This window comes from Chrysemys picta, chromosome 9 (genome assembly GCF_011386835.1).
Source record: "Chrysemys picta bellii isolate R12L10 chromosome 9, ASM1138683v2, whole genome shotgun sequence".
Taxonomy (NCBI): domain Eukaryota; kingdom Metazoa; phylum Chordata; order Testudines; family Emydidae; genus Chrysemys; species Chrysemys picta.
Genome location: NC_088799.1, coordinates 84729442 through 84744201, shown reverse-complemented (window position 1 = coordinate 84744201; position 14760 = coordinate 84729442). Strand labels below are relative to the sequence as shown.

Sequence of the window (14760 nt, the reverse complement as noted above, 5' to 3'; positions counted from 1 at the left end):
GGCCAGGAGGGATTTTATAGTACTGTACACAGGACAGCTGTTACCCTTCCCTTTATAGTTATGACACACTCAAAGACATTTTTTGGTAAAGACATTCTGTGTCCCCAGTCAGTATTGTTTTATGGACAGGTGCCTTAATATTGGAATTCAGTTGGTAGAACTAGGAAGTGCATGTAGTACATGCCATTTACCCTTCTTCCATAAGAGCAAATCCTCTGTCCTAGCTGCGAGCCTGACTAACTGGGTTTAGCACAATGGAGGTCCCCCGGGGGGGACGTCATCTTCCCTCTAGGTCTTTCTGTTGCCACTACTGCAGCATAGGGAATGGCCAGTGAAGTACTGTAGTTGTGGTTATACCTGCCTACTGCCCAGGATGGTCTTGTCCGCTCCCCAAGTTCCAGTAGACTGTGCTGCAGGGAGCCTTCGTAGAAAAGCTCCGCTGCATGCAAGGATGCCCAAATCCAGTCTCCCTGCAGCTGAACTGCATTAACTCCATGATGTCTCTGGTCCACTGAGAAGGGTCAGGATTTATCTTAAAAAGCAACAGAGGGTCCTGTGGCACCTTTTAGACCCTCCCTGATTGAACTAACCTCGTTATCTCCATACTGATTTATACCTGCCTCTGGAAATTTCCATTACTTGCGTCTGATGAAGTGGGCATTCACCCACGAAAGCTTATGCTCCAATACTTCTGTTAGTCTTAAAGGTGCCACAGGACCCTCTGTTGCTTTTTACAGATTCAGACTAACACGGCTACCCCTCTGAGGATTTACCTTGTAATGAATGATATAAAAGGTCCTTGTTGGATAAGCAGCACTCAGTCCTGGAGTAGTTCCATCCCTTGAGAGGCATGTTTTCTCCAGACCTTGAATTGTTGCTCCACTTCCTGTTAGTGTAGATAGCAAAGTTCTCTGTGTTTATAACTTCTCATGATACTAAAACATGTTTGTGAGGAAAAGATGAGAAGAGATAGTGAGGCTTTGTTCTTGCTTTACCCCTCGTTGCTTAGGACACTAATTGACTAGTGCCAAAGCTAGAACTGATAGAACATGAACTTCCAGCAACTTTGATCATGCTATCTTAGAAAATGGCACTGCCAGTCACACCAAAAGCAGAATGTTTCCTCCCCTGATGTATTTAAATGCTGTGTCTCTCCTCTTGGAGCTTCTGCAGCACACACCTATGATTGCTCGTGCACCTGCACTTTATGACAAGTAATAAGAGCTGCTCTCATCATCAGAGTCCCTCCTCTAGGCATATGCAGAAGAGGAAGTGACATGCCACAGATATGATTTAAAAAAAAAGAAAGAAAAATGCTTGATCAAGTGTTGCTGTATAATGTTCTTCTTTTTAACCACAACATTACAATCCATTGCCTGTGCTGTGATTGTTTTTTTCTGAACATAACCAAAGCCAACGCCCAGCATAATCTTAAAGCCAAAAGCAAAATTGGCAAGGGCAAACCACCTGTGGATAGTCTCTTAAAATCAATGTTAGGGGAAACTGGGAGACTTGTGAATACAAGATACGTGTTACGGAAATTCAGGATGGGGGGAACACCATGATCTGGACTAGAAGATGTATGGAAGCAAATATTTTCAGTTGCCTTTATCTTCACTGTAAGATTGTGTCCCTCGGTTTGAAATAGGTGTTGACCTTTGCTCTGACTTTTTTGTACATAGATTTGCTAAGGATTGTAGCATTTCAATTAGAATGAAAAACATTCGGAGCTTCTTGATCAACCAGAAACCAAGAACACTCACTCCCAAATGCACTTCAATTCTTATGTTATGGCATTTTTCTGATTTCATTAATGCTGTCCTTTATTCACAAACATTTTCTCTCTCTAATCTATCTAGTCAGGAAGTTCCCCCAAATGACATGTGCTGGCAGATTATAAAATAGTCTTACCATTTTTTTCTAAAAATTCATCTTGGATGCACTTAATATCCAAATCCTGAATTTGTTGGTGCTGTGTGTGCTTGGATTCTGTGGCTGTGGACAACTTTTTAAATATCTATGTACTATATGATGTTAAAAACTAATCACACAGGTGGACTTAAATGTATGTTTCAGGGCAAGTCAGAATTCTAGATATAATAAATCATATGTAGTACTTGGATATGTAGTACAGTAAATTTGGGAGCATAATCATGAGAGTAGAGTTCTTCCTGAATTGATCACATATTCAGTTCCAGCCTATGGCAGACTCCACTATATTCTGTGTAATAGTTGGAAGCTGATAAACACCGATTATCACTGTCTGAAAGCACCTGATTTCAATTTAAATGTTACTCATTAGGAAATACTGTATGCATGAGAACTGCCTTGACTGCAGTTGAGGAACTTACTGCAGTGCTCTGACCAGGAGGAATTAACTAAAGAGAAACCTCCCTGTCCTGAAAAATCATCAGTTAATTTGCATAAACCCTTGAAACAAAGCAAATGACCTCTTTTTCATTGTAGGGATAAAATTCCAGTGCATGCAGATACATGTGATAGAAGGGGATGGATTTATTTGAGACACAACTGATATTGCTTTGCAGTATCTCATTTTCTAGCCATCTCTTTCCTTCCAATCAGAGTACCAGCACCTAAAGAGCTATAATGACGGAGTATTTGGATTACATCCAGAGCAATAGCAGCAAGACAGTATAATTTTCTGACTAATCAGACCTGAAACATGCCATTAAAATTGGAAGATCTTTACTTGTCAAAGTGGCTGTTAAAGCCTGTGGCATGGAGTGTGAATCTGATAATGCCAATAAATAAACTCTCAGTTTAGAAATCAGCAGGGGATGAATGTCTGATTTTGTTTAAAATGGTGCTTAAAAAATTATCTATAGCATTTAATAGCTATTTGGAGCATAAGGATGACAGGAACACTATTCTATCTCTTTCTAACCATTTTGTTTTCAATTTTATAGGTTACCATGAAGGTTCATCTCTTGCCATAGAAATGGAGACATAGCGGTTTGCAAATCTGATGGTACAAAACTCACTCAGACAGGTCAGCACTTTATTTTCAGGTGACTCAAGACTGAGGCCTTGTCATTTAACCTTTGTATCTCCTTCTGTGAAATAGGATAATAATGCCTCATAGGGACACTCTGAGGATTAATTATGGTGTGTTTGTACAGAGCTTTGGATAGAAAAGTCTGAGATAAGGTAATAGAGGTTGGGGTTTAGGGGTTTTTAATTTAATTTAATTTTTTTAACCTCCCAGGACTGTGGTGAACTGTCAGCGTGGTGCATAGACTGTTGCCTACAGTATTCTCTCTTCTTGTTCAGAGATCTAGAAAATAAACTTTACATATCTCTGACCTATTTGTATGAGCTAAGAGAGCCCAGAGAAGCCCCCTCAGTTTACACACCCCAGAAGAGCACTGAAAGGCATTTAAATTGTAGGAAAGGATCAAAGAGCTGTGAGGTATTTCATGGTGGAATGTGGCTGGGCGGTATATTCCCTAAGATTTAATCACATCTCTCTCCCGCGTGACCACAGGAATGAAGATCTGTTTCATGTACTTCCAAAAGTGGCGGGTAGGGTCTGTGGAATAGGGGAGGAGTTGGGAAGAGTCATGCTACATGATAAATTCCTCTTCCATGCAGTCAGGACTAAATTACAGTAGCTTACAATGCTCAAGTCAGTAGTGACTCTCCCATCTGGCTTTTTCTCATCATGGAGGGGCCTGCGTATAACCGCAGATGGCATGGGCTGGGAGAGGAGTCAGGTCCTTCATGTCAGAATGTCAGTGATCCATCAATTTAGCTCCCAGACATTCTGGTCTTCACAACATTGGGAGGATGCCCTCTCACAGCTCCACTCAGTCCCCTCCTCAAGTCTCTGCAAAGGAACCATGCAATGAAGCATGGGTCTAGGAGCCAGAGATCTACTTCTCTTTCTGTTCTGTAGGTAGGGCAGTGGGTTGACAGAAGGCATTTAACCCTTAATTTGCTCAACATGTTAATTGTAAACTCTATGCTAACGCAGCATAATCCACAACTAGGGTGACCAGATTTCCCAATTTTATAGGGACAGTCCCGATTTTTGGGTCTTTTTCTTATATAGGCTCCTATTACCCCCCACCCCTGTCCTGATTTTTCACACTTGCTGTCTGGTCACCCTATCCACAACCTAGTTCTGTGCTTCAAAGAGACGATTTAAGGCCAGGTCTACACTAGAGAATTATATTGGTAGAACTATGTCACTCATGGGGTGTGAAGAATCCACGCTGCTGAGCGTCATAGTTATACCAACCTAACCCCCAGTGTAGACAGCACTATGTCGGGGGAAAGCTTCTCCCGTCAGCATAGCTACCGCCTCTTGGGGAGGTGAATTCGCTACGTTGACAGTGTAGTAACGTCTTCGCTAAAGCGCTACAGCTGCGCCGCTGTAGTGCGGTACGTGAAGACAAGCCCTAAGACTATTTGATAAACTACTTGTTATAGTTTTTGAATATGCAACCACTTTCTTCTGAGGACAATGCTACCAACCCAGGAAGGAAATGTTGCGAATCTTGATAACTTTGAAAGCCACTTGCTGCTCTACACCCATCAAATATGCTAGTGAGAAGGCAAAGTGTTTCCTCGAAGTCTGTATGATTTAAAATAAAGAATGTTGAACCCAATATAAAGGCTGAAGCAGGCAGGTGTGAACTGCTCTGACAGAACAATTCTTAGTTTATTTTTCTTGATTCTTTAAATTTCAGCTTCCTTCTCAGGAGCCAGCATCTTCTCTTTGCACAGACTTCAGAATTGAAGGTCAGGAAGCAAATGGATCTTCAGGATAAGAAAACATCATGAAATATTTTCTGATTGGAATCCTAGACTGATTGTCCAGAATACCTGCTGGGCAGATCTTTTGGGACTTTACAAGTTCAGGGTGTTTTAAAGTTAATATCTGAGTGGAGCAGTTTCATAGGGAGTGGGCCAGGGAAGACTGGCCTGGATCATTCCCTTTTAATAGATACAATTATATATAGATATATATTATCTGTAATAGGTGAAAAGTGTTGGTGTAAATGCATTTCCACAGTCCTTTCCATTGCTTCAAACATCAGGCACTCTAAATCTCAAAATACGTCAAGCCTTTATGTTCCCAGGCAGGCCGTTTATCTTGGGTCTGATTCTTCAGCCTTTACTCACGATGAGTAAAATTTACACATCAATCAACAGAATTTCTTGAGCAAATACTACTCAATGTGAGTCAGGTTTGCCAAATCAGGGCCTAAATTGGAAGAGCCCTTTGTGTGTATGTGCAGTGTATATTTAGATAACATGCATATACATTTGCAACTGTATATGTGCATAAAATACCTGCTCATGCTGGCAGAAGCAAGGTTAAAGAATATGCCAAGACTGCTGATGCTTTTGTCTAGAAATGCATCATCCTCGGTAGGATTTTGAGGTTTACTGGCCTTCAAGCACAATCCTGTAGCAGGTACTCAAATGTTAAAGGGAATTTTAGACAATATAATTACTTCATTTAATTCCTTGGCCTAAAGTATGGGAATCTAACAATCACACAGAGCACATTCTTCTTCCCTCTCCCACCAGGATCCGTGTTTTACAAAGGTTTTTAATCATTGTTATCAGTTCCATAAGCATTGATCTAGAAGCAGGTAAATTGGAAACTTGTATTGAATGTATGGCTCCAGCGGCTGTGATTGGAGCCCAGCCTCAACAAAGATGGTTTTAGCCCCATAATGCTGGACACGGCAGCTGATGTATTATATTAGCTCAGACTTCTGCCCGATTAAATGTATTGACTGGTGCTGTAAAGATTTTTCAATACCAAGCTGTGGTCAAATTTTCCAGTTACTTTGCATTCCTTTGACTGCACATCATTGTTCCAGATTTTTTTTAACTAGTTTTGCAGTCAAGAATTTTATACTAGGTAATGGAATTTGGAGTTTGGTTTGTAGATGTTATGCAGTTCTTAGGTCTAGGTCTTAATTTTCTCTTTCCACCTGTAAGATTCAGGCTTGGCAGCTCCATCATCATCCATGCTGGAAATTAGATGCTTGTTTCCTAATAGTAATGTATGGGACAATACTAATATTAGTCCTTAAGCATAGGTCATAAGATCAGTCATTATGCTCATTATATACCATTTTAGATACAGCTTTTAATTTAGTATCAGTCTTTACTTTCCTGTTGACAGTCCCTGAAACAGCAAGTGTGGATGTGATGAGAAACTGCTTGATAAATGTTCAGTGACAAAGGCCTTGTCTACAAAATAGACTTTTTTCCCCCTGAGATTTCTCTTGCTTCTATGAGAGGAGGATATACCAGTAGTAGTAGCAGCTGGAAATTGTAGGGGAAAGAACCTGGTGTACATAACACCTCCTCCTCCCACCTTCTGTCACAGATATAAATCACTGCTTTTGGGAGCGATGTCTTTCATCTCTGTATTTAAATCCTGGAGTTGGTAATCAAACTCTTGCTTTCAGCAGCAACATATTTTACAAACATCCAATTTAACTCCTAGAAGCTGGGGTAGGTGGGACTGCAGAGCACGTCCATATCTTAGCGTAGGTTCTCTACTCATCTCTTTTTGGAATGTGTTAGCTAATTAATTTGTACATTGTACAGATGGGACCTCAGACACCTCTTTTGGTGGCTGTTGTGTTATCAGGTGGCTCTTGAAATTTTTTTTATCAAATCTAAATCTGCCTTTCTTTAGTTTAAGCCCATTACTGCTTTTAATACACCCATAGTCAACTTCTGTAAAGGCTTGCTCCTTTCATTACATTATTTTCGGTGAAATATTAAGGAAAGATCGCTGTGAAATCAAAGCAATTGCCTAATCTCATGCAAAATGTGTATAAAGTGAGATTTTCAAAGGGAGAAATGCAGTTAAGTGTCTAACTCCCATCGAAAATCAATGGGAGTTAGCTATCTAACTGCTGTTTGTGCCTTTAAAAATCTTCCCCATAATCACTACTAACTCTTTAAAATGCTCTATGTGTAAAAATGTGAAGATAAGGATTGAAGCAGGAAGCTGGCATATTGTCTGTAAGCTTGATTGTATCCTTCAGGGCAGGAAGAACAGCGCTGTAGCCAGAGCCACATGGAACTCCTGGAGTTTTTTAAGTAGGTTCTTAGATCTCTTGTTTTGTTTTTCTGTTTACAGCCACCTAATTCTTTCGTTTCTTGCCAAAGTTAGTTGTACAGTGATAGCAGGAGAGTATCTAGAAGGAGCTATAGAAGCTGCTCCTGTTTGCTCACTGGTTGCAGTTCTGACCTCCTTCTTTGGGTAGACCACATCAAGCTGCATTTCCTGTTGCAATTATCACTAAAATGGCAGGCCATCAGTGTTTATACAGGTGTCCAATTCATAACGGGACAGTCTGAAGTAAGTTCAGGTATTTTGAAATTTCCATGCTTAATTTACATATTCTAATTTAAAAAGCTATTCTGTAGCCAGGTAAGGCTACAGGTCTCCTTTTTAAGGTAACTTGGCAACTATCTCCTGTCCAAAAAGAAACTACCAGTTTCTTAGTGGTTCAAAATGCACTTTAAAAAAATCAGTACCTAACATTCACAGTCATCAATTTTTACAAGGCTCAAAACTAAATGTGCTTAGAGAATAAAATAAATGCTGAAGCTCAATCAAAGTGAAGCATGACAAATATAGTACAGAGCAGGAGTGTCTGAGTGACAAAATAAACCAGTTTTCAAAATAAACCTGTTTGATTTTAGAAGAAATGATCATTCCGTGATTGCAGATCTAACTTGTGGATGCTGCAGTCCAAGAAAGAATCTGAGTACAGAAAACTGTATTGAACATAATTTACCCCAAAATGAAGAGATACAGTGTGCCTTTATTTCTTTCCCTAGAGATATTCCGCATCTGCCTTCTTCAAGGCTGCATGTAGATGAATAACCAGGTCCTTTGGGGAAGCCTAGCACCTCATAAAATATTTCTACTTTAGTTTCCCTGCTTTGATGGTGTATCGTGCGTGACTACAGCCCTACTCCTAAGGTCACAGATGATGACATACTAGGAGGTAGAACACTTTCAGTCAGTATTTTTCACCATTTAAAAGGATTCTGTCAGCTTGAAATCTAGTCACCATAAAAATTGAGTTAAATAGTTTCGACAGTACCTGTGATTTTGTTGTGGTTTTACAGTCAGTTTCCTATTTATTTTTTAAAGTGTTTTTTCTCCCTTCCTTCCCTGTTGCTGTAGGAAAGTTGTGCACAAACATCAGGGGAAATGCACTATGCACACAATGCTATGAAAAGCACTAAGTAAATGCACTGAAAAAACAGAATGTTTCTCTAATCATTGTTATAGGTGACAAAAAAAGGTAAAATATTCAGCCGGAAGTGTGATTTTTAACGTTATGATAACCCTTTTAAATTTAAGGGTGCATTTTCTCTTCCACTGGTGCTATTTGCTGGGCATATTTTTAATGCTGCATCACAGAAAGATGTTTAAGTTGTGTCTCTGTTCTTGCCAAGGAAAGGAATAGGCTTCACAGCTGTAAACTGAATCCCAGAAAACAGGAGTTAAAGCTCTGTTAAACTTTTGGAGCACAATGCTTCTAGCAGGTCCCACTGTTTATTTTTAAATGGTGTGAATGCAATACTCCTGAAAGATGCCAGATTGATAGCCCTGCACAGTGTACTGTTTAGCCACAAACTGGGCACATCAATACAAGCTTTCCCTGAAGGGAACACCTCTAGGGCTAATATAGCTGGCAGTCTGCTTTGAGAAATGAAGGCTTGAATGGACAGAGAGAGGCAAGTTGCCAGTTAGTGCTCTCTGTGGTGGCTTTTTGTGCTTTGGGTGTGGGAACTGGATTGAAATCACTACATTCAATTTATGTAATTCACCAAACAGCCATCAGAGAGTAATTTTTAGTCACAACCAACCTGGACTGAATTCAAACCAGAGACCTAACGTCTCTTTGGAAACACTACACATTAATTTAGATCGAAGTCTAAAAACCTGTGTATTGAACCCTCCGCATGCAAAGCACGTTCCCCTGTGCCCCCTGCCCCAGATCCATTTTATACTGATTGTGGCGTTCACATCAGATAAGAAACATGTATTTGTCCTATCCTCCTCTCCCCCCCCCCCCCAAAATGACCGTGAGTACTATAAACACTTTCCCCAGTGAACGTCACCACATGCACAGAGAATGCTGTGGGTGGATTTTACTGTAATATGAATCATTCCGTCAAACTGCCTGTCTCCTATGAATAACAGTCCAAAATATCCCACTGACAATTATCCCCTTTACATTCCAGATACCCTGCTCTAACAAGCAGGTAAGGCATCATATTGATGTCTGCATAGGGTGTCTTGTGACAGGGCCTCTCCTTGGCCAGTGAATTGCTCTCCAAGGAATTAGTGTTTATAAGCATCTCTGCACTGCAGTTTGTTTTGTAAATTTGGACTCTTGCTGAATCAGTGTCAGATGTTTTTGGAGTAGAATAAGTTTTTGTATTCCTTTAAACAGGAAGCAGTACTGTACATTTTTAATAGACTGTACTTGTTGCATGTAGGTGTACTGTAATCAGTAAGGACTAGGAAGCTTTCTATTAGCATGATAGTGTGATGAATGTTTACTTCCCAGAAATGGCCAGAGCTGTGGTTCAGCAAAATCTACAGTGTATTCTAAGTGTAGGAGGTGTGTACTCTGGCACAGGCTGAAAGCACAATTTTGTACCAGTTACAGGACTAGCTGCATAAAGTCTGTAACACAACATGAATGTAACATGTCAGGAAATACTTCCTTTGTATCTAACCATGGGGGATGGGAGAGTTGAGATTTTAAAGATGCGTTCAGGGAACAACTGCCTTCAGTACAGTTGTTAAGCCAGCACAGCAGACTTGCCATTCATATGGCTGACTGTTTCACAGAAGTGTTAAGAGAACCGACCATTAATAATTGTAAGCAGGTTAACAAAACATTGCTGGACCCTTGCCTGTTAGGCCTGAGTCAACTCAAAGTTACACATTCTCTTTTTGTGTCTGTGGTACGATGTTTTGAAACTGATCTACTTGAAAAATGTCTTGTTCTTATTGGTATTTTTCAGTTGTCAGCAGGTGTTCTGCTGCAGAGCATTTCAAACTGAGGTTTTTTTCCGCAAACCATCAATTAAAGTATTTGCATGGCAGAGTTGCTTTTTCATTAAAACTAATGTTTTGTCAGCAGCTTGGAGGGTGGCAACCAATTCAGACATGGGGCATTAGATATGTACTTTTCCTGATCATTTCCTCTTTTTATTTCATCTCTGTTGTTTCACTTTTTTGATAATTAACAGTCCACCAAGATGATATCAGTTTGTTCGTTTTAGTTTTTACAGGCATTATTTCATTCTGTTAAAGAAGAATACAAAGTGAGAAGAGTTTTTCTTTCTGATCACATGCAAATGACTTACAATTGATTATTTTTCAGCCAGCTGCATTTTTTCCTTTAGTTACTAAAGCAGTGAGTGGATGGAATGGGCTCTCAAAAAATGTTGTGCAATGTAATTTCTTGGTTTGATGTCAATTATTTGTCGATGGGTATCTTTGCATCTTCCTTGTCATTCTGATTTGGTTTTTTGTTCAGTGCAGCAAGATCCAATTTTCTATATTTTCTTTTGAATGCTTAATGTTTTTTTAAATAATATTTTACTATTTTCTGGCTGCGATTTGGAATGTACACATTGAAATTTTAAAAAATGGTATTAGGTTTTACGTTTATATTTCAAGTAAGACCAAAACTCTTTTATGCCTGCAAAGATGTTGTTTAAAGTATTCATTCTATATCAGGATTTGAGGTTTGCAGCAGCATCTGCAGTAAAGCTGGTATTAGAAAAATGCATGATTATGTTAAAATACACAAAATGGACAAAAGGGTCATTCTTGCTCTTTTATTCCAGTTGTGCTTAGGAAGAGGCATTCTTTTTGCACTGGGTGCTAATATCAAACAGCCCATGTAATGCAAAGGTGATTTTACTAAACAGAACTTTTTTGCTACTTGTAACTAACTTTGCATTTACTTGTGACCAAATCCTGTACCAAACCTGGACAGACAGAGGTGTCTTTCCCCCACTCGCAAAGCTGCAGAGCCTGTGCAGTGTAGTATCTATTACAGATTATGTGCTTTCCTTCCATGCAGGTGTGTATCTCTGTGTTTTTCTTTCTCCCCTGGGCACTGGTGCTCAGTGAGCCCTCAAGCTGTTTTGTGGTGCATCTATAAATGGTGCAAAGTTATGACACGGGCATCTGGTATCCTAACTGTGCAACAAACCATCCTGGTTCTGGTGCAGACAGGGCCTTCCTATATGGGTGAAGGAGACGAAGCGCTTGTCTACACATGAAAGTTATTCTAGAATAAGGTAGAGTGTGAATTTCAAGTGCAATGGCTATTCCAGAATAACTTGTGTGTAGACAAGCCCCAAGTACCATAAAAATGTAAGTTGCTTCATTTAAGCAGGGAGCTTCTATTTTAACTTCTGCCAGTTCTTTTGTAAGGTTTTCAGTGTATCCTCATTTAGGGACTGACTTGAGCCATCATTGAGTCAAGGGAGATCCCCGTTCGCTAAGTTTAAAATGGGAGCATTTCAAAAATACCATGTTTTAAAAATTTGTACTTACCCGTGAGATGTAAACTCCCTACATGTCAGAGTTCACTTTTCATTAGTTATTCTGTTTAATATTTTACTCTACTTCAAAATCAATTTTGACTGGTCAGCTTCACTCTTTGCTGCACAGACATGGGTTTTGTTTGCTAGGGAAGGTGTGAATCAAACTAAACAATTGATCCAAACTACTCATAACTAGTTTGGTAAAGCTTTGCTTGGGGAGAAAAACAATATCCATAAGTTTGGGGTAAAAAGTACTGTCACTTGTCCCCTTCAATATTAACAACCAGTGCAGAGAACTTTTCCTTCGCCCTAAGGTAAACTAGCATAGTGAGCCATATCATGTCAGCAACTTTAAACGGGACTTCCATTTGATTTAAATTAGTTCTGCCTTATATAGACACCCTAACTTACTTGCTGGCGCAATATGGCCCAATGATCATACTAATGAGTGTTTTCTTTGCTTTTTTGAAATGCATCTTGGAGATTCAATGATTATTGGAGTGTTCAGCTAAGACTGTGATAGATTGGAACTGCATGAGGTTTTCTCTCTCACACTTCCTTATGTTAACAGGGGAGCCAAATGTTTTCCATAATGTTATGAAAAGTCTGACAGCATTGGGAATGTTTTTGCGCAGTTTCAAGAGTTTTTATTAGCGATGCTGGTGTTGGTTTTTAGTGTCAAATGGATTTTTACAAAAACTTTCTGTACAAACCACCATTTTTATTGGCCAACAAACATTCTCTATATTTGATGTGTAAGTAAGTTTCAGTAGCACTTTCAGGGTGTTTTTATGATTTGAATACTGTATATTATGCATTGTTTTCTACTATTTGTTTTTTTACTAGAGAATCGCATGGTTTATACTGTACTGCAGTAAAGAACTGCATTAAAATTGTTTTATCTTTACATTGATGTTGATTATTGGCCATAAGTTAGTCCAGAGCACCATTTCACAGGAAAGATCTTGCAAGCCTGAAACAGCTGTCTGGGGATAGGAGGATGTGATAGCCCAATCCCACCTAGGAGAGGTTTGAGAAGATCTCAAGTAACAAGCTCAGTTCCTGCCTCCTTTGCCCTGGTGAAGGGATACCTGCACCAGCTTGTCTTTTTGAGGAGAACTTGCATTCCACCCTATTACAGGCAGGAAGTTTACCAGTACACCACCCTACAGCATTTAAGTGTTGGGATATCTTTTGAAGGCTATTAAGTACCATGTTAAGGTGAGGTACAAGTTTTACAAGCAGGCAATCCAGTTGCTATCACTTATGCGACAAACAACTTTTTTTGCTTCTCTTTCCAGAATAAACTCTTCGCGCTAGGTAGTCCAAGAAATTACAGTAAGACAAGACCCTATTTTGTTGTGAACTTGAAGCTGAGGGACTTAAATATTTTACAGTAAAAATTATACACCAAAAAGCTAGAACGACATATAAACTGCTTCAGAGTTTTAGCATGGGTTTAAGAAGCATCTAGACCTAATTACTAGACATAAAATGCAAGATAGCTACCACTATAAACCCCTTGCTTAGGAATACTGGCTGGTAGACAGGGCTAGAAACCAAGCATCACTTCATCTGACAGTTTACTTATCTTTAAAATGGCTAATAATTACAACATGTATGTAGCTTAACACATAGGCGTTTTAATAAGGCACAATTGCTAAATATTTTATAGAGATTTTTTTGAAGACCGTACTGTTGCCATCTTCAGCAGTAGCCATTTGAGCATTTTCACTACAGTGGCGAGTGGATTATGGTGGAAGGTTTCTTTATTTTTTAGTACCACAGAGCTTAATGAGGCACCTATAAAATGTTTTACTATGTGGAATTAGTCCATAGAGAACACAGTGACCTTAAAAAGAGTTGAAATCCATGGCTGTGAGCACCATCCAAGGGCCAGAAATCTACCTCTGGTGCTGTCGTCTATGCAGAGTTCCAAGTGCCTTCATGATTTTTGAATTATTAAAGTAAGCTGTAATGACTATACCAGCACAATGCAAACTATACCAACATAAAATGAAATTTATGTTGCATCCTTTACAGCATGATTTTATTTTGCTATTGCAAAGAGCTACAGAACAGGGTTATGAAAGAATAAATAAGTTAAAGCACTGAGTGTGTAGCAATTTCCAAAAGCACATTAAAGGGCCTTTAGTTTATAATAATTGAATGGGCTTCATTATTGCATCTGATTCAATTTTCAGAAAGTAACCAAACAAAATGAAGGTAGGTAAAATATTTTTCCCCTCTGACCAAAAAAGATTTTAAATATGCCTGCAGCCAGCCCTGCTACAAATAATAAAATGTAGAAAAAACACCATTGTAATATCGTACAGCAACATATTGACATAACCAATTTGTGTTAAGTGTCTCAGTCCGTTCCAAAATACTTCTGTCCAAAGTGTGTTGGTGCAACAGGATGAACTTCTGTAGTTAAAATTGTGATCTCTGGGAACTCCTGGATGATAGATTTGGCACCTTTTTAAGGAGGAAAGAAGAAAATAGTTGAAATTACACTTTGTAGTTCAGCCCTGTGCCTGTAGGATTTTATAAGCAGTTGAGCAGAGGTTGGTCCCCTGCAGCTACCTCACCTCTGCTGTTTGATCCACTTTTTGCATTTACACCTGGCTTGTGCAGCTGACTGGCTATCAGAAAGTCTTTAACAGCTTATAAGGGTTGTGTATAGTCCTACTCTGATGAACAAAGTAGGTAAAGGCTACTGTCAATTACCTAGGTCTACTGCATGCTAGTGTTAAATCTATAGTAGCAGGAAACCACAAAAGATCCCTCCCCCCACTTTACAGAACTGGTGCTTTCATTTTTGAAAACTGATTGAGAAGTCAACAGCAAGAAATACATGGCTTTGCTATCCCCAATTGAGAGCTAGTCCCACTACAGTCCATGAACAAAAGGTAGCTTTGCAGTGCTCTGTAGGACACGGGCACATTCTGTGTAACTGGCTACCATGTGATTCCTGTTACCAAGAATTTTTCAGAGCTGCAATTCTGCCCTCAGTCCTGAGAGCAGGCCTGCTTTCCTTTTCTGCTATGTCTGTTTGAATTTCATGAGTAGCCCTGACAGGCATTAGAATTTCTCCATTCTCCCACCCTACTAAACAGAAACCAAAAGTCATTCTCAAAGCCCCAGATCTCAGCAGAATAAGAT

At 39.4% G+C, this 14760-nt stretch overlaps 2 protein-coding genes across 3 annotated transcripts in view; one reads left to right on the top strand and one right to left on the bottom strand.

Moving 5' to 3' along the window:
- The window catches only part of ZDHHC15 (zinc finger DHHC-type palmitoyltransferase 15), a 40964-nt gene extending 28462 nt beyond the window's left edge, over nt 1-12502 (top strand). The window contains exons 11-13 of one of the 2 annotated variants that reach the window (XR_010590279.1): nt 2928-3010; nt 4713-6865; nt 6901-12502. Coding sequence is in view for 1 of the 2 variants with exons in the window: in XM_005291790.5 (XP_005291847.1) it covers nt 2928-2971 (44 nt within the window). In the remaining variant the exon portion in view is untranslated. Of the gene's footprint in view, nt 1-2927; nt 3011-4712 lie in introns of both variants that reach the window. The other variant, XM_005291790.5, reaches the window with a different exon arrangement.
- UPRT (uracil phosphoribosyltransferase homolog) overlaps nt 10215-14760 on the bottom strand; it is a 24364-nt gene continuing 19818 nt past the window's right edge. Inside the window, exon 7 of the mRNA XM_005291789.5 lies at nt 10215-14073. Coding sequence (XP_005291846.1) covers nt 13967-14073 — 107 coding nt within the window. The 3' untranslated portion in view covers nt 10215-13966. The remainder of the gene's footprint in view (nt 14074-14760) is intronic.